Here is a 24,216-nt window from a genome sequence, read left to right as displayed (position 1 = left end):
AAATGCCCACATGTAGGAACGCCTCCGAATTGCGGGCTGCAGTTGCACCCTTCTCGAGACACTGTTGTGCTCTAGGTGAGGATGTTCATGATAAAAGTTGCATGACGTCAAGGACCAGTCAAGAAACTAAAACGCCCTGCACATATCGTTTCTTTCACCACGGTTTGCAGCCTCAAAGTGATTTTTGCTAATGTGCATCTAAGGTAAGATTTCAACCATTATGTCACATTACAGGTCACGATTTATTGAAGCAGATGTCCCAATTTCTGTTTTATTCTAATGACACATATGCGATTTATTTGAGTCTTCTCCAATCTACATCAAGTCATTGATGTAGATTGCCTTGTATGAATGCTTAATTTGCCATTAGGCTTCTTGTGCTAAAGTACATTTTTAGGACTGTCACTCTCTGGTGTCCATAACGTTTGTTATTTCCCCAGAGCAAATCTTTTTTCGCTCGCTCCTTTGTGGACTCAAAAAATGGGAAGATTAGACACTCTGAGAGAATTTAATTTATTGTCATGGATGAGAGAGGAAAGACAATCGAGGAAGTTGACCCTGGTCATCGTTTTCATCGCCTTGCTGCTGGATAATATGCTTCTAACGGTGGTCGGTAGGTGCAACTTTGGAAATATTATTTTCACACCTGTTACTGTTGTGTCAACTGTTGTTTCACCGATTGAAACGTATCAATGCCTGTCTAAAGGACAATTCGAGTGTTTTGCTAGCCAAACTAACCCTATTATTTTCAACCATGCAATGTTTTGCTGTTTGACTTGTAAGAAGTTGTATTCTCCTTTTTGTTTAGAGTAGTTAAATTATAATTTTGGTGTGGAAAAAAAGTTATTCGGTCTTGGCTATTACCCCCCCCCCCCCCCCCCCCCCCAAAAAAAAGAAAAAACATTGTCTAGTCTAAAGCCTATGATTTGCTCATAATTTTACCTTGCATGAAGCTTTTTAATTATATACGAAATTAGACACTAGCTACTTCAGTTGTTACATTTTATTCAAATAAGATACACATTGGTTTTCATCCAATATCCAATATTAGATAGCACAATGAGTAGGAATGACAGTCTGGTCTCATAGACTAAACTATACATAGTAAACGTAAATCATGGACACAAAAATGTGTATTATATGTTAGGTGTGGTATGATACATAAAACAGAAGGTTACTTAAGGCAAAACTGAAAGTAGGGTGGGTGAGTGTATAACGCGAATGTCTAGCAACCCAAAGGTTGCGTGTTCGAATCTCATCACAGACAACTAGCATTTTAACTAATTAGCAATATTGCAACTACTTACTACTTTTTAGCTACTTTGCAACTACTTAACATGTTAGTGTTAGCCACCTAGCTAACATTAGCAACAACAAATTGGAAATCGTAACATATTTTACATTTTGGAAATTCGTTACATATTGTACGAATTGTAATTCTTAACATATCATACGAAATGGATGATGGACATCCACAAATGAATACATACATACCAAATGTAACATATCATACTAATCCAGGCTGCATCACATCCGAATGTAATTGGGAGTCCCATACGGCGGCGCACAATTGGCCCAGCGTCGTCCAGGTTTGGCCAAGGTAGGCCGTTATTGTAAATAAGAATTTGTTCTTAACTGACTTGCCTAGTTAAATAAAAGTGAAATAAAATGTAAATAAATAATTGGAACATCCCAGATTTACTTTTACTGTGTTACGTCTACTCCTGAGTCCAAGTTCAGAATGAATGAATAAAATATGTCATAAATCCAACATATTGTGAATCAAAATGTAAATATACCCATAATAACATATTAGTAAGCGGCCTATGTGCTACAATGTTTTTCCCTAAACATTTCCTCTGTTGATTATTCATGTTATCAGATTGTGTCAAGGTGTTTTACAACCTTAGGCATTTTCAAAAGCTGAATGTAGCCTTTAGTGTAAAGTTCACAGGGAGGTTAATTGTTAATAATTGGTCACCATTTATATCGTCTTTCACGTGGCCAAGTGAATAGTAATTAGTAAATGAAAACTATGGTGGGCCGGGATGGTGGGCCCGCTACAGATTATTTGGGCATGGAATTCATCCATCTACACCCATTGTATATTTTTGGTCCCAAGGTCCCCAGCTCTCTTGATTTCCTTGAAAGCATCAGCATTGCCATTACCAATGAATCTCCCAGTCGTATCAGATAGATTATGGATGACATTGATGTGCACATGAATGCTGTTATTTTGCTTGAGATTGTGCCGTCACGTCTCCCGGACATGTCCATTGAGCAATGGATACAGATGCGCATTGGAAGAATGTCCACATTTTTCAGTCAGAAATGACTCTAGAGTAGCTGTATATGCTCATACGTGATTGGAGACAAATCGATAAACAGCAAGGGTGTGAATAACAATATGATAAAAGCATGATAATAACAATAATATGAAAATAATCACCTAAAAACCATCTTAATGGGGCCAATTATTGTGTTATCTGGCACATTTATAGCTACATGAGTTAAATCAAATCAATCTTTTGTTAACCTTTGAAAGAAATGGAGTGTGTCCTAATGTCCTACACGCTACGAAAATCTAATAAATATGAAATAAATTCGTAATTATATTCCACACAGACTTCTTTGGATGATGAGGTTATATCGGAATATACTATAGTAGATATAACACTTCAGCATCTGTTTTTCTGCTCCTTTCTTCCTGGTAGTCCCCATCATCCCCAGCTACCTATACACAGTTGATGATGCAGTAGCCAACATGGCCAAGAATCACACCACGGCCTCCCCACACACCCCTTCTGGAACCTTCCATACCATCGTGTCCCTCTATGACAACTCTGTCAGGGTAACCAGCGGGGGCCCAATGGACTCCACACCCATACCCTTGGATAAGGCGCAGGCTCTCACACCCCACAACTCCACAGAGCCTGACTGCCCCAAAGCAGATGACCAGCTTCTCAATGAGAATGTGAAAGTGGGACTACTTTTTGCCTCCAAGGCCACCGTACAGCTCATCACCAACCCCTTTATTGGGCCTCTCACCAACAGGTGGGTGATTGACATGACCACACTGGTTGGTGTGTTTTGTGTTATCTAATTTTCATACTTATTTCTAGATTATTTCAATGAAATGCCAGCTGTGAACTGGCTGCATGGCAACTATAATTCAGGTTTCGTAAAACCTGTCCATTTGTGTTGCCCTAGTTTATGAAGAGTTTTAGCATTTAAAATGATTCCCTGGTTGCACAAATGTTTTAATTATGGTTATAAAGGGGTGGTTTCATACAGTTATGACTTGATTTGACTAATAATACTAATAATTAAGACAAGTAGTTTTGAATGACACTAAAATGAGATGACAGCAGGCATGCAGGTTAGGCCAATGTGTATCTTCAGTGTGAAGCCACATGCAGTGTGGGTGCCTGCCAGGGCTTCCTGCTAGCCCAGAGCTAAATGGTGGCTCAGCTTGGCCTGCGTTTGGGTAATCAGTCAAAGGTCCATGGAGAGAAAGACCAGGAAGACTCTTTTCAAGTGACAGGGAGTCAAATCGAACGCTGCCATTTGTATATTGCTATTTTGAAACCAAATGTCATGTCAGTTAGATCTAATCCAGCCTGTTCCCATATAGCTAAATTCCTGTTTAGTGGTTTGTGTTGGATTTATGCATCTCTGCATGCATGCATTCAGTATGGATCCCTGCTTGTAGTGCTTTACAAGCACTTGTAGTTATTGTTTTGAACTACGTACTGTATTCTGAAATTACTCAATATCAATTATACTAAGGATCAGTACTTTTGTAGACATATCTGTATGTTAGCGCACCTATTCAGAAAGACCAATTTGTCAGAGATATTACTGTGAAATATTTTCTTATAGAATGCTCACATGGGTAAAGTCAGTCAAGGTTTGAGCTCTAGCAGTGCTCACGAATGCATCAAGGCTAATATTTACCGTCTCAGCCGGGCACCACAATATTCTGTAATTGAAGCAAACAATAGAATCTTATTATTTACCCATAGTCACCTTCCGTGTGGGAAATGACAACACAAGGCAAGTCATGCATGTCAGGTACATGGAACAAGGCTCTAAGTACACACAATGCATATTTACAAAAGCATTGACACCGCTCCATGATTGTGTCGTTTTTGTGCAGACCAACTCCCAGGTGTGTATCACACAAATATCAGTTGTATCACAACCATTGTGTCAAACGCAGTGTGTACGAGGCCAAAGAGTGTTTCTGCCCAACTTCTACTAGACTGCCTAATGTTAGATGAGCTGTAGTTATGCGTCTTGTTTTATATAGTATTGCATTACATTCTATACTATTGAGAAAGGATGTCTCAATGTGCTTACAGAATAGGATACCAGATCCCCATGTTTGCTGGGTTCTGTATTATGTTCCTGTCAACCATTAGTAAGTATTACCCACATCCACACCTGTCACATCCACACCTGTCACATCCACACCTGTTTCCAGATCTCACACCGTGTTTCAATTATATTTTTCATGATTGATGTTTTCTGTTCTTTTTTTTGTCGTCTGAATTTCTATTGTCGTCGTTGTAAAGTGTTCGCCTTCTCATCGAGCTACACTCTGCTGTTTCTGGCCAGATCCCTGCAGGGTGTGGGCTCCTCCTGCTCCTCCGTGGCTGGTAAGGTCCTTGGCATTATACCTGACATTTATAGATGCTTTCAGGATTAGCTTCACTTTGAGACAGGAGCAGCAAGCACATACCGTTTCCCCAGAACCTTCCCCTTTGTTATTACAGTAGGCCTACCTTGGTATGCATCTTTGTCTCTCGAGTTGAACAATGAGGCATTTATTATACACATCTCTAGTTGAGTTATTGAAAGGTGATGTGGTGAGAGGAACAACAAATACTCCCTAACGTAACGCTGGTAAGTGTCTATTCAAACAGTCACAGAGGATTTGTTGCAAGCAGCCCTGGGATAAATTAAGAGCAGTGTTTCAAGAACTAATAATAATAATGTATGTAGTATGCTATAAAGAAATACATTGCCTTGCAAAAGTATTCAGATTTTTTAAAAATTATGTTACAAAGTGGGATTAAAATGGATGTAATTGTCATTTTTCTGTCAACAATATACACAAAATACTCTGTCAAATGTCAAAGTGGAAGAATTAAAGATACATATAAAATTAAATAACAAAAATATAGTTGTTGCATAGTATTCAGCCCCTTTGTTTAGGCAAACCTAAATTAGTTCAGGAGTAAAATTTGGCTTAACAAATCACAGGAAAAGTCACATGGGCATGACATGATTTTTAAATGACTAACCCTTCCTCTGTCCCCCATACATACATCTGTAAAGTCCCTCAGTCATGTATTGAATTTCAAGCACAGATTCTACTACAAAGACCAGGGAACTTTTCGAAAGCCTCATAAAAAAAAGGGCAGTGATTGGTAAATAGGTATCAATAAAAATCAGATAGTGAATATCTCTTGTAGCATGGTCTAATTTATAATTGTGCTGTGCATTATGTATTAAGCCACCCAGACACCTCCAAGATACAGTCGTCCTTCTGAACTGAGCTGCAGGACAGGAATGAAACTGCTCAGGGATGTCACCTTAAGGACATTGGTGGTTTTAAAAGTGGTTTCAATGGCTGTGACGGGAGAGGACTGAGGATGGATCAGCAACATTGTAGTGACTCCACAATAATGACCTAAATGACAGAGAGAAAAGAAGAACATAAATACACAAAACATGCATCTTGTATACAACAAGGCACTAAAGTAATACTGCAAGAAAAACATGACAAAGGAATACACTTTTTGTCCTAAATGCAAGCCTTATGTTTTTGGAAAATCCAATACAACACATCACTGAGTAACTGCCTTCTTATTTTCAAGTGTGGTGGTGCCTGCATCGTGGTATGGGTATGCTTGACATCAGCAAATCCTGGGGAGTTTTTCAGGATTAAAAAAACGGGACAGGGCTAAGCACAGGCAAAAATCCTAAAGCAAACCCTGCTTCAAATCTGCTTCATACCAGACACTGGGAGAGAAATCTACACTGGAGTTGCCTACCAAGAAGACAGTGTATGTTCCTAAGTGGCCAAGTTACAGTTTTGACTTAAATCTGCTTGAAATACTATGGCAAGACTTGAACATTTCTGTTTAGCCATGATCACCAACATCTTGACAGAGCTTGAAGAATTTAGAAAAGAATAATAGGTCAATCTTGCGCAATCCAGCTGTGCAAAGCTCTTAGAGACTTACCCAAGAAGATTCACCTCTGTAATCGCAGCCAAAGGTGTTTCTAACATGTATGGACTCAGGGAGCTGAATATTTATTACATTTTTATTCATGTTTTTAAACATTTTCTACTTTTTCTTCCAAATTGACCTTAGAGTATTTTGTGTAGATTGTTGACAAAAAATTACAATTAGTCCTTCTGAGTAGCGCAGCTGTCTAAGGCACTGCATCATGGTGCTAAAAACATCACTACAGACCCGGGTTCGATCCCAGGCTGTGTCACAGCCGGCTGCGACTGGGAGACCCATGAGGCGGCGTGCGATTGGCCAAGCGTCGTCCGGGTTAGGGGAGGGTTTGGCCAGCCGGGATGTCCCTGTCCCATCGCACTCTAGCGACTCCTTGTGGCGGGCCGGGCGCCTGCAAGCTGACTCGGTCACCAGCTAGAAAGTGTTTCCTCGGACACATTGGTGCGGATGGCTTAAGCGTGCCAAGAAGCAGTGCAGCTTGGCGGGGTCATGTTTCGGAGGACGCATGGCTCTCAACCTTCGCCTCTCTCGAGTCCGTACGGGAGTTGCAGCGATGGGACAAGACAACTACCAATTGGATATGATGAAATTGGAGAGAAAAAAGGGTTAAAAAAAACAACACCTACTCACAGGTTTATCTTTATTTTACTACATTGTAGAATAATAGTGAAGACATCAAAACTATGAAATAACACATATGGAATCATGTAGTAACCAAAAAACGGTTAAACAAACAAAATATAGTTACTATTTGAGATTCTTCAAAGTAGCCACCCCATCAATGCGCCCCTTCAGTACGCCATCCCATCTGGTTTGGGCTTAGTGGGACTATCATTTGTTTTTCAACAGGACAATGACCCAACACACCTCTAGGCTGTGTAAGGTCTATTTTACAAAGAAGGATAGTGATGGAGTACTGCATCAGATGACCTGGCCTCCACAATCACCCGACCTAAACCCAATTGAGATGGTTTCGGATGAGTCGGACCGCAGAGTGAAGGAAAAGCAGCCAACAAGTGCTCAGAATATGTGGGAAATCCTTCAAGACTGTTGAAAAGCATTCCTGATGAAGCTCATTGAGAGAATGCCAAGAGTGTGCAAGCTGTCATCAAGGCAAAGGGTGGATACTTTGAAGAATCTCAAATATAAAATATACTTACATTTGCTTAGCACTTTTTTGGTTACTACATGATTCCGTATGTGTTGTTTCATAGTTTTGATGTCTTCACTATTATTCTACAATGTAGAAAATAGTAAAAATAAAGAAAAACCCTTGAATGAGTAGGTGTGTCCAAACTTTTGATTGGTTCTATGTATGTAAAAAAAAAAAACTTTTTAAAAAGACAATTAAATCTATTTTAATTGTGAAAATGTGGGGGGTCTGAATACTTTTGCAAGGCACTGTATATCACCCTGACTGCTCAAACCAACTAAATAGATATGGCCAGGTGAAATGTACCTTTGTATATAAGAGCTTACATGTTCTGTTCTTCTTCTAGGGATGGGGATGCTTGCCAGTGTGTACACAGATGACGAGGAGAGGGGAAATGCCATCGGGATAGCACTGGGTGGTCTGGCCATGGGCGTGCTGGGTATGTACACAATTCATTATGTATTTGAGCTCTTTGTAGACTACTGTAACAGGCAACAGTTGGCACAAAATCATTGACCACCTTTACTTTCTTCCACCCAGTGGGCCCACCATTCGGCAGCATCATGTATGAGTTTGTGGGGAAAACGGCGCCTTTCCTCATTCTGGCTGTTCTGGCTGTGCTGGATGGAGGTAAGTAATGTGGCCATGTTTCTCTCTATCATAATGCAGATATTCTGTTTTCTCTAATCTGGAGTCACCTGTTAGGCATGATAACTAAGTTCATCCTCTGTGTCTCCCAACAGCACTGCAACTGTTCATTCTCCAGCCCTCAAAGGTGGAACCAGAGGTGAGTGTATGGCTATCGATTTGACAGCTCTTTTTATGATTATTGATGTAAATTCATTGGAATTGTGGAAGAATGTGTTCACAATCACCAGATCACTGTGATATGAATGCGGGGATCAATAGAGTATTATAAGTGATTTGATTGGATTCATACAGCGTCTTTCCAGATGCTTAAAGTGCTTTACACTGTTTAGGGAATACAAATATTGCACAGGCCATTACAAGTAATTTAACACTGAGTAAATACACTTTTCTCTGTCAGAACTCTTCTGCCATGCAAACAGATAAGCAGAGAAATGAACCTCAGCCGCTCACAGTGACAGCCATGAGTGATGATCCGTTTGGAAGTGTCTTCCAGCCAGGTTTTTATATCAGAGCGGCAGCCTGAGCTGTGTGCTGTGTAGGTCTCTGGTATGATGGGTTACCATCACAGTTAGAGGAGACATGTGCCTGGGATGGATATTCCTATCAGAGCCCCTCTGACTTTGATCTATGGGGCTGATGCATATCAGTCATCACGGATACCAAGGAGGTAGTGACAGAGACCCAATCAGATGGTGGCTGTGATTATCAGACCAATGGCGCTTATACATTGTTTAGTTGTGGATGATGAATATTAAAAAGGAAAAAAGGGAAGGGGACATGACATAATCCTCACTATTAGTACATCACTGCTGGGCGGCATGTAGCCTAGTGGTTAGAGCATTGGACTAGTAACCGAAAGGTTGCAAGATCAAATCCCCAAGCTGACAAGATAAAAATCTGTGGTTCTGCCCCTGAACAAGGCAGTTAACCCACTGTTCCTAGGCCGTCATTGAAAATAAGGATTTGTTCTTAACTGACTTGCCTAGTTAAAATTAAATTAAAAATCTCTGTTGCTGAGATTTATAACAGTGATGTGAATACATGATCATTAAGCTTAGAGACGTTGTCATAGTAACTGACAAGAGGTTATTGTCACACCTGTGCCAGTCATTAGTGAACTCAATGGCTATGTGTGGACATTTCCTATTCATTACTGTAAGAGCAGGAACAGTGGTATTTCAGTGTGTACAAACACTTTGCATACTGAAAGCACAGATAATAACTGTACATCATTGTGGAATGATGTAAAGGTACAGACAGCACTGTAGTAACGAGGTACCACATAATTATTCGAGGCTGACTGACAGCTGTCTGTTTAGCTCTACATTTCCTGACCCTTTTCTCTCTACAGAGCCAGAAAGGGTCCTCACTTTGGAGCCTTATTAAAGATCCATACATACTCATTGCTGCAGGTAAGAATTCATAATTTATTATTGTTAGTCATATTATTACTTCATTCTGAAGTACCCGCTGTGTCACACTAAATAAAAAGCAACTAGGTGGGAGCAAAGATGTGGAAGAAGAACTGACTGAGATGTTCGAACAAATTGTATTCCAGTGGTTGAATTTCTGTCCTGAGCTAGGAAAAGACAAACACTGAGCCTACCAATTGATTTCTGGGTTAAGAACAGTATTATTGCCAGAAAGAGTGTTGAGAGAGAGCGAGCACTGCATGTTAGAAGGGGTCATCTCCGCATCAGAATAGAATGTGTATGTGTGTTGTGTGCGTGCACATTTGCTTGTGTGTGTTGGAGTATGTGTGATGCTGAAGTGCTTGGGGAAACAACATCTATGTGTCAGTTAGACTCCCCACCACTTCAATTACCAGGCCCTTTTGCTAGGGCAGCCTAATACTGGGTATTATGCCTTTGGGGGGGGGGGGCTGTCAGGGACATAAAAATGTGTAAAGATGGAGAATAACAGGCCCAAGATCCACTTATCCTCAGTCACATTCTCTTTTCCAGGATCCATTTGTTTTGCAAACATGGCCATTGCAATGTTAGAACCAGCGTTGCCTATTTGGATGATGGAGACCATGTGTCCAAGAAAATGGCAGCTAGGTATTTTGACATTTCTTTTCCTTTTTGTCCCTCTTGACAACCCTGTTTCCCCTATTGACAATGCTGCACATGAAACCACTCTGCTTTTTACATTTTTTATTTTACCTTTATTTAACTAGGCAAGTCAGTTAAGAACAAATTCTTATTTTCAATGACGGCCTAGGAACAGTGGGTTAACTGCCTGTTCAGGGGCAGAACGACAGATTTGTACCTTGTCAGCTCGGGGATTTGAACTTGCAACCTTCCGGTTACTAGTCCAACACTCTAAACACTAGGCTACCCTGCTTGCTGAATGTACTTAGAATAATGGCCTTCATTTGAACTCGAGGTTTGAAAACACAGCAAAAAGAAACAGCATAACACAATAATAACTTGATTATGACACTGTGGCGTATAACTGTGAATTCACAAAAACTTCATACAGTATCTAGATGACCATTGAAACGGATCTGTAGTCATTCTCCACCTCATTGAACCTCTCGTTTTAGTGAAACCCGAATTACTCTTTCTTTTCCCGCCATTATTACTTATTTTTTTTATTAGTGGCATTGACTATGAGGACTCGCACAGATAAATGGGGGATGAGAAAGAGGATGGAGGGACATGGGGGGGGGGGGCGGGGGACAGGATATTAGGGTTTCATTTGCGGGCGAGTGGAGAGTGGGAGTGCTCATTACTGTGTCTAGGAGATATGCTGGAGCCCTATGATAGAGACGGATAATGTGCTTGCTTATCTGGGCCCCTCTGTACCCTGCTATCTCTCTACCCTGCTCTCTCTCAACTGATCTCTGTCCCCCCCTCTCTATCTTTCTCTCTGCCAGGCGTTGCCTTTTTGCCAGCCAGCATCTCCTACCTGATTGGAACGAACATCTTTGGCGTCCTCGCGCACAAGATGGGGAGGTAGGGAAGGAAATGACTCCCGTTTTTTATTCGGTCTCCTTATCTTTTCCTACGTTGGTATCTGTTTCCTGTGCTATTGAGCAACTCTAAATGAGATTTCTCAGGCAGGTTGGGTATTTGCTGTTTATTGAAGTCTACAGCGTGACAGTGTGTTTATAACTGCTTGGCTAACGTTTGTTTGTTTACCACAGTTGTGTGTGCACAGTCCCATTTAAATCAATAGATTTTTACCTCACACTTTATGAAAATACATGTGTTTCAGGGCTCAAATATTGCCTGTAGTCATAGAAGTATTCTTTTAGAAAGTTTGAAAAAAAATCTAACATTTGTTTCTCAAAATGTCCTAATCCAGTCTCAAAGAAAACAGATTGTGATCCATTTGCTTCCTCTGTCATTTATTTGAAGTTTATTATTGTAATAAATGAGATTTTGTGGGCTGGCGGTACAAAAACAACTGTGAAGGGAGGGGAGAGGGACATTGACTGTTGTCATTGGCAGACCCTGAACTGCTCTTTCCTCTTTTCCCAGATGGCTGTGCTCTCTCATCGGGATGGTCCTCGTGGGGGTTAGCATCCTCTGTGTGAGTACTAGACACATCTTTATCAGGTAGCTTTTAGCATCCAGCTCAACACAATGCTAACATTAATGTACCCGTTTGGCCTGGTGGCATCATCTGAATCAGGGGGTCCATCTAAGGATATGGGTAACACTATTGGGTATACACTATACAGTGCCTACGGAAAGTATTCAGGCCCCTTAACTTTTGCCACATTTTGTTATGTTACATAGCCTTATTCTAAAATTGATTAAATAAATAAAAATTCCTCATCAATCAGCACAAAATAACCCATAATGACAAAGCAAAAACAGTTTTTTAAAAATGTATTCAGACCCTTTACTATGAGACTCGATATTGAGCTCAGGTGAAACCTGTTTCCATTGATCATTCTTGAGATATTTCTACAACTTGATTGGAGTCCACCTGTGGTAAATTCAATTGATTGGACATGATTTGAAGGCACACACCTGTCTATATAAGGTCCCACGGTTGACAGTCCACGTCGGAGCAAAAACTAAGTGATGAGGTTGAAGGAATTGTCCGTAGAGCTCTGAGACACGAAGTGTCGAGGCACAGATCTGGGGAAGGGTACCAAAAGATTTCTGCAGCATTGAAGGTCCCCAAGAACACAGTGGCCTCCATCATTCTTAAATGGAAGTTTGAAACCACCGAGACTCTTCCTAGGGTTGCCCACCCGGCCATACAGAACAATCAGGGGAGAAAGGCCTTGATGAAAACCTGCTCAAAGAGTAATCAGGACCTCAGACTGCAGCGAAGGTTCACCTTCCAACAGAACAATGACCCTAAGCACACAGCCAAGACAACGCAGGACTGGCATCGTGACAGGTATCTGAATATCCTTGAGTGGCCCAGCCAGAGCCCAGACTTGAACCCGATCGAACATCTCAGGAGAGACCTGAAAATAGTTGTGTAGCAATGCTGTAATTGATGCTGTAATTGCTTCCAAAGGTGCTTGAACAAAGGGTTTGAATACTTATGTGAATGTGATATTTCAGTTTTAATTTCAAATTTCTAAAAAACTGTTTTTGCTTTGTAATCATGGAGTGTTGTGTGTAGATTGATGATGGAGAAAAAAAACAATTTAATAAATTTTAGAATAAGGCAGTAACATTACAAAATGTGGAAAAAGTCAAGGGTTCTGAATACTTTCCAAGGCACTGTAAAAACAGGGGTATGTGGACACCCCTTCAAATTAGTGGATACGGCTATTTCAGCAACACTGGTTACTGACAGGTGTAAAATATATATATATATATCACACAGCCATTGGCAGTATAGTGGCCTTACTGAAGAGCTCAGTGACTTTAACGTGGCACTGTCATAGGATGCCACCTTTCCAACAAGTCAGTTCGTCAAATTTCTGCCCAGCTAGAGTTGTCCCGGTTACCTGTAAGTGTTGTCATTGTGAAGTGGAAATGTATAGGAGCAACAACGGCTCAGCTGCGAAGTGGTAAGTAACACAAGCTCACAGAATGGGACCGCAGAGTGCTGAAGTGTGTAGCACGTAAAAATCATCTGTCCTCGGTTGCAACACTCACTACCGAGTTTCAAAGTTTGTTGGGAGCTTCATGAAATGGGTTTCCATGGCCAAGCAGCCACACACAAGCCTAAGATCACCATGCGCAATGTCAAGCGTCTGCTGGAGTCATGTAAAGCTCACCGCCATTGGACTCTGGAGCAGTGGAAACAAGTTCTCTGGAGTGATGCATCACGCTTCACAATTTGGCAGTCTGATGGACGAATATTTTAATATTTTTTATAATAGACCGCTGCTTCATTCAGGAGCCCAGAGTGCCAGGAGAACGCTACCTACCTCAATGCATAGTGCCAACTGTAAAGTTTGGTGGATAAGGAATAATGGTTGGGGGCTGTTTTTCATGGTTCGGGCTAAGCCCCTTAGTTCCACTGAATGGAAATCTTAATGATTTCGGAATGAGATGTTGGACGAGCAGGAGTCCACATACTTTTGGTCATGTTGTGTAGGTGAAAGCTAGGGTTTTACCAACCCAGTCATGTCAGATCAGGGGTTACATACAAGAAGGGATTCATTTTCTAAGTATTGGAACAGGCCTACTGTCTTAATGTCCTACTGTATCTCATTAGTCTCCAAATCATATTTTGAGTCTACGAAGGGAAGGGGAGTTCAATCAGAAGTCAATTCAAAAGCCAGTCAGAAAACAGTGAATTCTCTGGACACAGATAATTACATTTTCATTGTTGTTCCTTATGCAATTGTGTTGTGCGAGAACAAAGATCCTCAAGTCCTGAGACCACATAAAGATGGTATTCTGAATTACACGGTAAATATTTGATCAATACAAATCCTCTTCCACTCCTTACCTTGACTATGTCGTGTCATAGGTCCCTTTCGCTAAGGACATCTATGGACTGATACTTCCGAATTTTGGTGTTGGTTTTGCAATTGGTAAGTCAATTTGTATGGCATTGTATAGAGAAACAACAGATGATGAAATCAGCATCTGGTTTGTAACAGATATTACTGAACTTCTCATTGTCTTGTCTCTTGTCAGGCATGGTGGATTCCTCTATGATGCCAATCATGGGATATTTGGTGGACCTGAGACATGTGTCAGTCTATGGCACTGTGTACGCCATTGCTGATGTGGCTTTCTGTATGGGCTTTGCTTTAGGTAAATTATCATCAGATGCTTGAAAATATCCCAGTCCCATAGTATAGTTTTAAAACATTTCTGTCACATGTTCTTATGTATGTTTTTTTTTTAATGAGGTGTGGCAGGATAAGAGTGGCATCACGATATGTCAATTTGGGGGAAATAATCTATATCCGGCTCCTCTATAAGCTCACTAACCTTCCTTTTGCTGATGAAGGTCCGTCCGCTGGAGGCGCCATAGCGAAGAACATTGGGTTCCCCTGGCTCATGACCATTATCGGCGTCGTGGACATCCTCTTCGCTCCCCTCTGCTACTTCCTCAGGAGTCCTCCTGGGAGGGAAGAGAAAATGGTGAGACACTGAACACCTTGTACACATGTGCACAGAAGTGTGCATGCAAGCACACACCTACACACACACACACACAAACATACTACACACACTTAAACAGAGGTATGCGTTTGAATACTGGTTACTTGTAAAGCTGCATCTGATGCAGAGAGAACTATCCATTGCCGTCCCCACAGGCTCAAACTATTGCCATCTTTTCACTACCAGGTGAAACGGAGAGAGAGGAACTCGGGACACACTTCGATCATGAGACACACTTTGAATGGGCTGTCTGTTTAAGATGACCAGTTCAGGTCTCATCATTGCTGTGTATTGCATTCTACTGCTTTTGGCCACCCCCACTCTACCTTCTACCTGCTTTTGGTTCCCTAGACTAAATTGATTTAGACTATGAGTAAGCTGTGTATGGGTAGGTGGAAGAGGATGGCTTATTTGTGCACATGGGGGAGGGATAGGTGGATCGATTGTGCACATGGTGCCTGGTGGCACCTTAATTGGGGAGGACAGACTCATAGTAATGACTGGAATGGAATGAATGAATGAAATGGTATCAAACACATGAGCTGTGTTCAAATACCCATGCTAACATACTGTATACTGCATACCTAATGAGTATATACTACATACTATATACTATTAGTTCATTCTAGTATACTGTAAACGAATGGTATCGTTTCACTTGAGCATACTAGAGCTTTGCCTGTCTACCGGAAGTGGATGATGTTGCTATGCCACCTCTTGCTAGCCTGTTAGCATAACAAATGACTAGCTAAACATTTTACGATTTTGGGTGTATTCGTAAATTCAATCTGCAGTACCAGAATGGCTGAGTCTGGCTGACTGGCGGATCCTGGCAGACTGAAAGATCTGGCTGCTCCACCCTGACTGGCGGCTCTGGCTGCTCCATGTAGGCTGACAGCTCTGGCGGCTTCTTACAGACTGGCAGCTCCTTGCAGACTGACAGCTCCGTGCAGACTGGCAGCTCCTTGCAGACTGGCAGCTCCTTGCAGACTGGCAGCTCAGGCTGCTTCATGCAGACTGACATCTCTGGCTGCTCCATGCAGACTGACAGCTTTGGCTACTCCATGCAGACTGACAGCTCTGGCTGCTCCATGCAGACTGACAGCTCTGGCTGCTCCATGCAGACTGACAGCTCTGGCTGCTCCATGCAGGCTGACAGCTCTGGCTGCGCTGAACAGGCGGGAGACTCCGGCAGCGCAGGAGAGGAGAGAGGCTCCGGCAGCGCTGGAGAGGCGAGGCGCACTGTAGGCCTGATGCGTGGTGCTGGTACTGGTGGTACTGAACCGAGGACACGCACAGGAAGCCTGGTGCGGGGAGCTGCTACCGGAGGGCTGGGGTGTGGAGGTGGTACTGGATAGACCGGACCGTGCAGGCGCACTGGAGCTCCTGAGCACCGAGCCCGTCCAACCTTACCTGGTTGAATGCTCTCGGTCGCCCTGCCAGTGCGGCGAGGTGGAATAGCCTGCACTGGGCTATGCAGGCGAACCGGAGACACCGAGCGCAAGGCTGGTGCCATGTAAGCCGGCCCAAGGAGACGCACTGGGGACCAGATGCGTAGAGCCGGCTTCATGGCATCTGGCTCGACGCTCAATCTAGCCCGGCCGATACGCGGAGCTGGAATATACCGCACCAGGCTATGCACCCGCACTGGAGACACCGTGCGCACCACAGCATAACACGGTGCCTGCCCAGTCTCTCTAGCCCCCCGGTAAGCACAGGGAGTTTGCGCAGGTCTCCTACCTGGCATAGCCATACTCCCTGTGACCCCCCCCCCCCCCCCCCCAATACATTTTTGGGGCTGACTCTCAGGCTTCCATCCGCGTCACCGTGCTGCCTCCTCATACCAGCTTCTCTCCGCTTTCGCCGCCTCCAGTTCTTCCTTGGGGCGGCGATATTCTCCAGGCTGAGCCCAGGGTCCTTTACCGTCCAGTTCCTCCTCCCATGTCCATTTCTCCAGGTGGTGCAACCTCTCCCACTGCAGCTGCTGCTGCTGCTGCCTCTGTTGCCTCTCCTGTGGCTCCTGCCTGTTAACACGCTGCTTGGTCCGTTTGTGGTGGGTGATTCTGTTACGGTTTTCTAGGTGTGAAGGATAGTCGGACCAAAATGCAGCGTGTAGATTGCGATCCATGTTTAATGAACAACGTGAAACACGAATAAACACAAAACACTACAAAACAAAGAAAGTAACGAAAACCGAAACAGCCTATACTTGTGTAAATAAACAAAGCGATAGGAACAACGACACTAAGGACAATCACCCACGACAAACTCAAAGAATATGGCTGCCTAAATATGGTTCCAAATCAGAGACAACGATCTGATTGAGAACCACTCCAGACAGCCATAGACTTTGCTAGATAACCCCACTAGCTACAATCCCAATACATACACACCAAAACCCCAAGACAAAACACACCACAATACAAAAACCCCATGCCACACCCTGGCCTGACCCAATACATGAAGATAAACACAAAATACTTAGACCAGGGCGTGACAGTGTGTGTGTGTGTGTGTGTGTGTGTATCAGTCACCAGATCTCAACCCAATTGAACACTTATGGAAGATTCTGGATTAGCGCCTGAGATAGCTTTTTCCACCACCATCAACAAAACACCAAATTATGGAATTTGTCATAGAAGAATGGTGTTGCATCCCTACAATAGTGTTCCAGACAATCCGAAGGCGCATTGAAGCTGTTTTGGCGCTATTAAGACACTTTATCTTGGCGTTTCCTTTATTTTGGCAGTTACAGTGCCTTGCAAAAGTATTCTCCCTCCTTGGCGTTTTTCCTATTTTGTTGCATTACAACCTGTAATTTAAATAGATTTGATTTGGATTTCATGCAATGGACATACACAAAATAGTCCAAATTGGTGAGGTGAAATACAGGGAAATTCTTGAGGGAAACCTCTTCTAGAGACTGGGACAGAGGTTCACCTTCCAGCAGGACAATGACCATAAGCATACTGCTAAAGCAACACTCGAGTGGTTTAAGGGGAACATTTAAATGTCTTGGAATGGCCAAGTCAAAGCCGAGACAGACCTCAATCCAATGACTTAAAGACTGCTGTACACCAGCGGTTGCCAACTAACTTGAAGGAGCTGGAGCAGTTTTGCCTTGAAGAATGGGCAAAAATCCCAGTGGTTAGATGTGCCAAGCTTATAGAGACATACCCCAAGAGACTTGCAGCTGTAATTGCTGCAAAAGGTGGCTCTGCAAAGTATTTGGGGGGGGGGGGGGGGGTTGAATAGTTATGCACACTCAAGTTCTCAGTTTGTCTTATTTCTTGTTTGTTTCACAATAAAAACAAATTTGCATCTTCAAAGTAGTAGGCATGTTGTGTAAATCAAATGATACAATACACCCCAAAAATCGATTTTAATTCCAGGTTGTAAGGCAACAAAATAGGGAAAATGCCAAGGGGGTGAATACTTTTGTAAGCAACTGTACAATACCTGTACATAGTTAGAAATGCTTTTATAAATTGCACATGCGTATGTCTGCAACTAACTAATGTCATTCTTGCTAATTTATTATACATAAAAAACAGAAATACATTATTTACATAAGTGTTCTGCCCCTTTGCTATGAGACTCGAAATTGAGCTCAGGTGCATCCTGTTTTCATTGATCATCCTTCGGATGTTTCAACAACTTCATTGGAGCCCACTTGTGGTAAATTCAATTGATAGGACATGATTTGGAAAGGCACACACCTGTCTAAGGTCCCACAGTTGACAGTGCATGTCAGAGCAAAAACCAAGCCACAAGGTCGAAGGGATTGTCCGTAGAGCTCCAAGACAGGATTGTGTCGAGGCACAGATCTGGGGAAGGGTACCAAAACATTTTTGCAGCATTGAAGGTCCCCAAAAACACAGTGGCCTCCATCATTCTTAAATGGATAAAGTTTGGAATCCCCAAGACTCTTCCTAGAGCTGGCCGGCCAGCCAATCTGAGCAATTGTGGGAGAAGTGCCTTGGTCAGGGAGGTGACCAAGAACCCAATGGTCACTGTGACAGAGCTCCAGAGTTCCTCTGTGGAGTTGGGAGAACCTTCCAGAAGGACAACCAACTCTGCAGCACTCCACCAATCAGGCCTTATGTTAGAGTGGCCAGACGGAAGCCACTCCTCAGTAAAAGGCACATTACAGACCGCTTGGAGTTTGCCAAAAGGCACCTAAAGGACTCGCAGACAATGAGAAACAAGATTCTCTGGTCTGATGAAACCAAGATTGAACTCTTTGGCCTGAATGCCAAGCATCACGTCTGGAGGAAACCTGGCACCATCCCTACGGTTAAGCATGGGACTGGGAGACTAATCAGGATCGAGGGAAAGATGAACGGAGCAAAGTATAGAGAGATCCTTGTTGAAAACTTGCTCCGGAGTCATCAGGACCTCAGACTGGGGTGAAGGTTCACGTTCCAACAGGACAATGACCCTAAGCACACAGCCAAGACAATGCAGGAGTGGCTTTGCGACAAGTCTCTATGTCCTCGAGTGGCCCAGCCAGAACCCAGACTTGAATCCGATCTATCCTCTCTTTAAATAGCTGTGCAGTGACACTCTCCATCCAACCTGACAGAGCTTGAGAGGATCTGCAGAGAAACTCATCAAATACAGGTGTGCCAAGCTTGTAGCGTCATACCCAAGAAGACTCGAGGCTGTAATCGCTGCCAAAGGTGCTTCAACAAAGTACTGATTTAAAGGGTCTGAATACTTATGTAAATGTGATATTTCTAAAAACCTGTTTTTGGTTTGTCTTCATGGGTATTGGTTGTAGATTAATGAGAAAAAAAGCAATTTAATTCATCTTAGAATAAGGCTGTAATGTAACAAAATGAATACTTTCTGAATGCACTGAGACAGGCAGATGAATTTGCCTTGGTAGTTGTCTTCCACATGACTGTTACAATGTAACCACAGTACAAAGCTCTTTGTGTTCAATCGAGAGCCATCTTTTGTCTCTGAAACTTTGATCCTTGATAACAAATTATTGGTGGCTAATTTTTGTTCTCTTAGAATTTCTGGTAAATTATTTGGTTATATTCTGACTCTATACAATTGTAATCTTCTCAGGCCATCTTGATGGACTCTAACTGCTCGATGAAGACCCGATCATACTCAACACAGGGGAACACAGAGTACGAAGAGATGGAGACAGAGTACGATGAGTATTAATGGACACCAGACATGTATGTTACCTTCCAGAAGATCTATTTTGTTGTACAAAAACAGAGATACAATGATTATTATTTTTTAACAGCGAAGCTGTTTCGTTGTGAGTGTCCGTCTTCACTGTTCTGTGTCATTGTTATTGTACGACTAGAGCAAACCAAAGTTGTTGTCATTGCCGTGTTTATTTTGAGCCAACAGCCTTATCCAATGGAAGTGGGGCCGTGTCAAAACAGGGTTTTCATGGGCCGTAATAGCAGACTGCTGTGAGTCATATTTACTGAATAGTTCAGATGAGGGTGGTATTATACAGTCGTGGCCAAAAGTTTTGAGAATGACACAAATATAAATTTTCACAAAGTCTGCTGTCTCAGTTTGTATGATGCCAATTTGCATATACTCCAGAATGTTATGAAGAGTGACCAGATGAATTGCAAAGTGCCTCTTTGCCATTCAAATGAACTGAATCCCCAAAAAACATTTCCACTGCATTTCAGCCCTGCCACAAAAGGACCAGCTGACATCATGTCAGTGATGGCTGGAGATCATTCTGCCATGCTGATTGAGTTTGAATAACAGACTGGAAGCTTCAAAAGGAGGGTGGTGCTTGGAATCATTGTTCTTCCTCTGTCAACCATGGTTACCTGCAAGGAAACACATGCCGTCATCATTGCTTTGCACAAAAAGGGCTTAACAGGCAAGGATATTGCTGCCAGTAAGATTGCACCTAAATCAACCATTTATTGGATCATCAAGAACTTCAAGCAGAGTGGTTCAATTGTTGTGAAGAAGGCTTCAGGGTGCCCAAGAAAGTCCAGCAAACACCGTCTCCTAAAGTTGATTTAGCTGCGGGATCGGGGCACCACCAATACAGAGCATGCCCAGGAATGGCAGCAGACAGGTATGAGTGCATCTGCACGCACAGTGTGGCGAAGACTTTTGGAGGATGGCCTGGTGTCAAGAAGGGCAGCAAAGAAGCCAATTCTCTCCAGGAAAAACATCAGGGACAGACTGATATTCTGCAAAAGGTACAGGGATTGGACTGCTGAGGACTGGGGTAAAGTCATTTTCTTTGATGAATCCCCTTTCCGATTGTTTGAGGCATCCGGAGAAAAGCTTGTCCGGAGAAGACAAGGTGAGCGTTACCATCAGTCCTGTGTCATGCCAACAGTAAAGCATCCTGAGACCATCCATGTGTGCGGTTGCTTCTTAGCCAAGGGAGTGGGCTCACTCACAATTTTGCCTAAGAACACAGCCATGAATAAAGAATGGTACCAACACATCCTCTGAGAGCAACTTCTCCCAACCATCCAGGAACAGTTTGGTGACGAACAAAGCCTTTTCCAGCATGATGGAGCACCTTGCCATAAGGCAAAAGTGATAACTAAGTGGCTCGGGGAACAAAACATCGATGTTTTGGGTCCATGGCCAGGAAACTCCCCAGACCTTAATCCCATTGAGAACTTGTGGTCAATCCTCAAGAGGCGGGTGGACAAACAAAATCCCACGAATTCTGACAAACTTCAAGCATTGATTATGCAAGAATGGGCTGCCATCAGTCAGCATGTGGCCCAGAAGTAAATTGACAGCATGCCAGGGCGGATTGCAGAGGTCTTGAAGAAGAAGGGTCAACACTGTAAATATTGACTCTTTGCATCAACTTCATGTAATTGTCAATAAAAGCCTTTGACACTTATGAAATGCTTGTAATTATACTTCAGTATCCCATAGTAACATCTGACAAAACATATTTAAAGACACTGAAGCAGCAAACTTTGTGGAAATTAATATTTGTGTCATTCTCAAACAATTTGGCCACGACTGTAGATCACCAAATTCTGTGCTGTAGATCGGCTAGGAGTACAAACCTATCCTAATAATTCACCTATTGGCCATTAACAGTACGAACAAAACTAATGTACTTAGAGAGTTACTTCTGTCTGTGTAGAAACTGACCTAGGGTCAGATTCAACATCTCGAACAAGGCTCTATGAGAACACTGCTTAGTGTTGGTCATTCTATTATTTAGATATATAGTATAAGATAGCCTATTACAGAGATACAAGTTACTCAATACATTTGGAATGAGAATTTTCTTACTGCTATAACAAGGCAAACCACATTTTACCTTGAAATGGGCCTTTTTCATTGATTCCACAAACATTTTTTTTATACATTGAGATCGATTTTTAAATTGAGGAAATACCTGAAATGAAAGGACAATACACCAGAAGCTGTTATAGCCAATGCTGTCCTGGGTTGACTGCTTATGACTGTGCTTGTGACTATTTGCATGGTATACCACATTAAAAAAAACACCATCACTCCAATGCCTTTCCTCAGTTTCACTGTCCACATCAAAACTAAAAACAAGTTAATAAAGCACATGACTGTCACTGTAAATGATACCACAGCTCATAGGACACATATTTAGCTGTTTTTTAAGTGTACATACCTTTTGGTAAGCCATTTGAATGTGTGGAAAACAAAGACTCATGTCTTTTTTTCACCTTTATTTAACCAGGTAGGCTAGTTGAGAACAAGTTCTCATTTGCAACTGGGACCTGGCCAAGATAAAGTGTATCAATTCGACACATACAACAACACAGAGTTACACATGGAATAAACAAAACATAGTCAATAATACAGTAGAACAAAAGAAAACAAAAAAAGTCTATATACAGTGAGTGCAAATGAGGTAAGTTAAGGAAATAAATAGGCCATGGTGGTGAAGTAATTACAATATAGCAATTAAACACTGGAATGGTAGATCGGCAGAAGATGAATGTGCAGGTAGAGATACCGGGGTGCAAAGGAGCTAAATAAATAAATACCAGTATGGGGATGAGGTAGGTAGATAGATGGGCTGTTTACAGATGGGCTATGTACAGGTGCAGGGATCTGAAAAGCCTCACTAAAGCTAGTGAGGGAGATGTGAGTCTCCAGCTTCAGAGATTTTTGCAATTCGTTCCAGTCATGGGCAGCAGAGAACTGGAAGGAAAGACGACCAAAGGAGGAATTGGCTTTGGGGGTGACCAGTGAGATATATCTGCTGGAGCGCGTGCTACGAGTGGGTGCTGCTATGGTGACCAGTGAGCTGAGATAAGACGGGGCTTTACCTAGCAGAGACCTGTAGCCAGTGGATTTGGCGACGAGTATGAAGCGAGGGCCAACCAACGAGAGCGTACAGGTCGCAATGGTGGGTAGTGTATGGGGCATTGGTGACAAAACAGATGGCACTGTGATAGACTGCATCCAGATTGTTGAGTAGAGTGTTGGAGGCTATTTTATAGATGACATCACCGAAGTCGAGGATCGGTAGGATGGTCAGTTTTACGAGGGTGTGTTTGGCAGCATGAGTGAAGGATGCTTTGTTGCGATATAGGAAGCCGATTCTAGAGTTAATTTTGGATTGGAGATGCTTAATGGGAGTCTGGAAGGAGAGTTTACAGTCTAACCAGACACCCAGGTATTTGTAGTTGTCCACGTATTCTAAGTCAGAGCCGTCCAGAGTAGTGATGCTGGACGGGCGGGCAGGTGTGGGCAGTGATCGATTGAATAGCATGCATTTAGTTTTATTTGCGTTCAAGAGCAGATGGAGGCCACGGAAGGAGAGTTGTATGGCATTGAAGCTCGTCTGGAGGTTAGTTAACACCGTGTCCAAGGAGGGGCCAGAAGTATACAGAATGGTGTCGTCTGCGTAGAGGTGGATCAGAGAATCACCAGCAGCAAGAGCAACATCATTGATGTATACAGAAAAGAGAGTCGGCCCGAGAATTGAACCCTGTGGCACACCCATAGAGACTGTCAGAGGACCGGACAACAGTCCCTCCTATTTGACACACTGAACTCTATCAGAGAAGTAGTTGGTAAACCAGGCGAGGCAATCATTTGAGAAACCAAGGCTGTCGAGTCTGCCAATAAGAATGTTGTGATTGACAGAGTCGAAAACCTTGGCCAGGTCGATGAATACGGCTGCACAGTAATGTCTCTTATCGATGGCGGTTATGATGTTGTTTAGAACCTTGAGCGTGGCTGAGGTGTACCCATGACCAGCTCTGAAACCAGATTGCATAGCAGAGGAGGTATGGTGGGATTCGAAATGGTCAGTAATCTGTTTGTTAACTTGGCTTTCGAAGACCTTAGAAAGACAGGGTAGGATAGATATAGGTCTGTAGCAGTTTGGGTCTAGAGTGTCACCACCTTTGAAGAGGGGGATGACGGGCAGCTTTCCGATCTTTGGGAATCTCAGACGATACGAAAGAGAGGTTGAATAGGCTAATAATAGGGATCTGAAGACTCAATGTTTAGGGAGAAGATAATTAACTTTCCCTATTGACATTACAAGCCATACAAATATATATTGTGTTGAAAGGTAAACGTACGGATACAGGTTTACTTTGACGTCTCTGAATAAACAGCACCTTGAGGAGAT

General features: G+C 42.7%; 1 protein-coding gene across 1 annotated transcript; it reads left to right on the top strand.

The window, feature by feature from the left end:
• Positions 1–446: 446 nt before the first annotated feature.
• Positions 447–22,453, top strand: LOC109899097 (synaptic vesicular amine transporter). Its single transcript, XM_031835781.1, has 15 exons — positions 447–613; positions 2,715–3,054; positions 4,365–4,423; positions 4,578–4,661; positions 7,757–7,849; positions 7,951–8,040; positions 8,154–8,197; positions 9,413–9,473; positions 10,026–10,121; positions 10,943–11,021; positions 11,550–11,601; positions 13,963–14,026; positions 14,133–14,252; positions 14,452–14,585; positions 19,686–22,453. Exons 1-15 carry the CDS (start codon positions 481–483, stop codon positions 19,785–19,787), a joined length of 1,551 nt encoding a protein of 516 aa, XP_031691641.1. The 5' UTR covers positions 447–480; the 3' UTR covers positions 19,788–22,453.
• The last annotated feature ends 1,763 nt before the right edge of the window (positions 22,454–24,216 follow it).

Source organism: Oncorhynchus kisutch, linkage group LG11, assembly GCF_002021735.2.
Source record: "Oncorhynchus kisutch isolate 150728-3 linkage group LG11, Okis_V2, whole genome shotgun sequence".
Classification (NCBI taxonomy): domain Eukaryota; kingdom Metazoa; phylum Chordata; class Actinopteri; order Salmoniformes; family Salmonidae; genus Oncorhynchus; species Oncorhynchus kisutch.
Note: the sequence above shows the minus strand (reverse complement) of the source record. Positions and strands in the feature narration are given on the sequence as shown.

What these genes read in the sequence shown, in the direction of transcription:
- LOC109899097 (XM_031835781.1), top strand. Translation starts at nt 481, where the DNA reads ATGGGAAGATTAGACACTCTGAGAGAATTTAATTTATTGTCATGGATG. An exon ending in TGGTGTTGGTTTTGCAATTG is followed by an intron (nt 14,027 to 14,132) that starts GTAAGTCAATTT and finishes GTCTCTTGTCAG; the next exon opens with GCATGGTGGATTCCTCTATG. An exon ending in CTGTATGGGCTTTGCTTTAG is followed by an intron (nt 14,253 to 14,451) that starts GTAAATTATCAT and finishes TTGCTGATGAAG; the next exon opens with GTCCGTCCGCTGGAGGCGCC.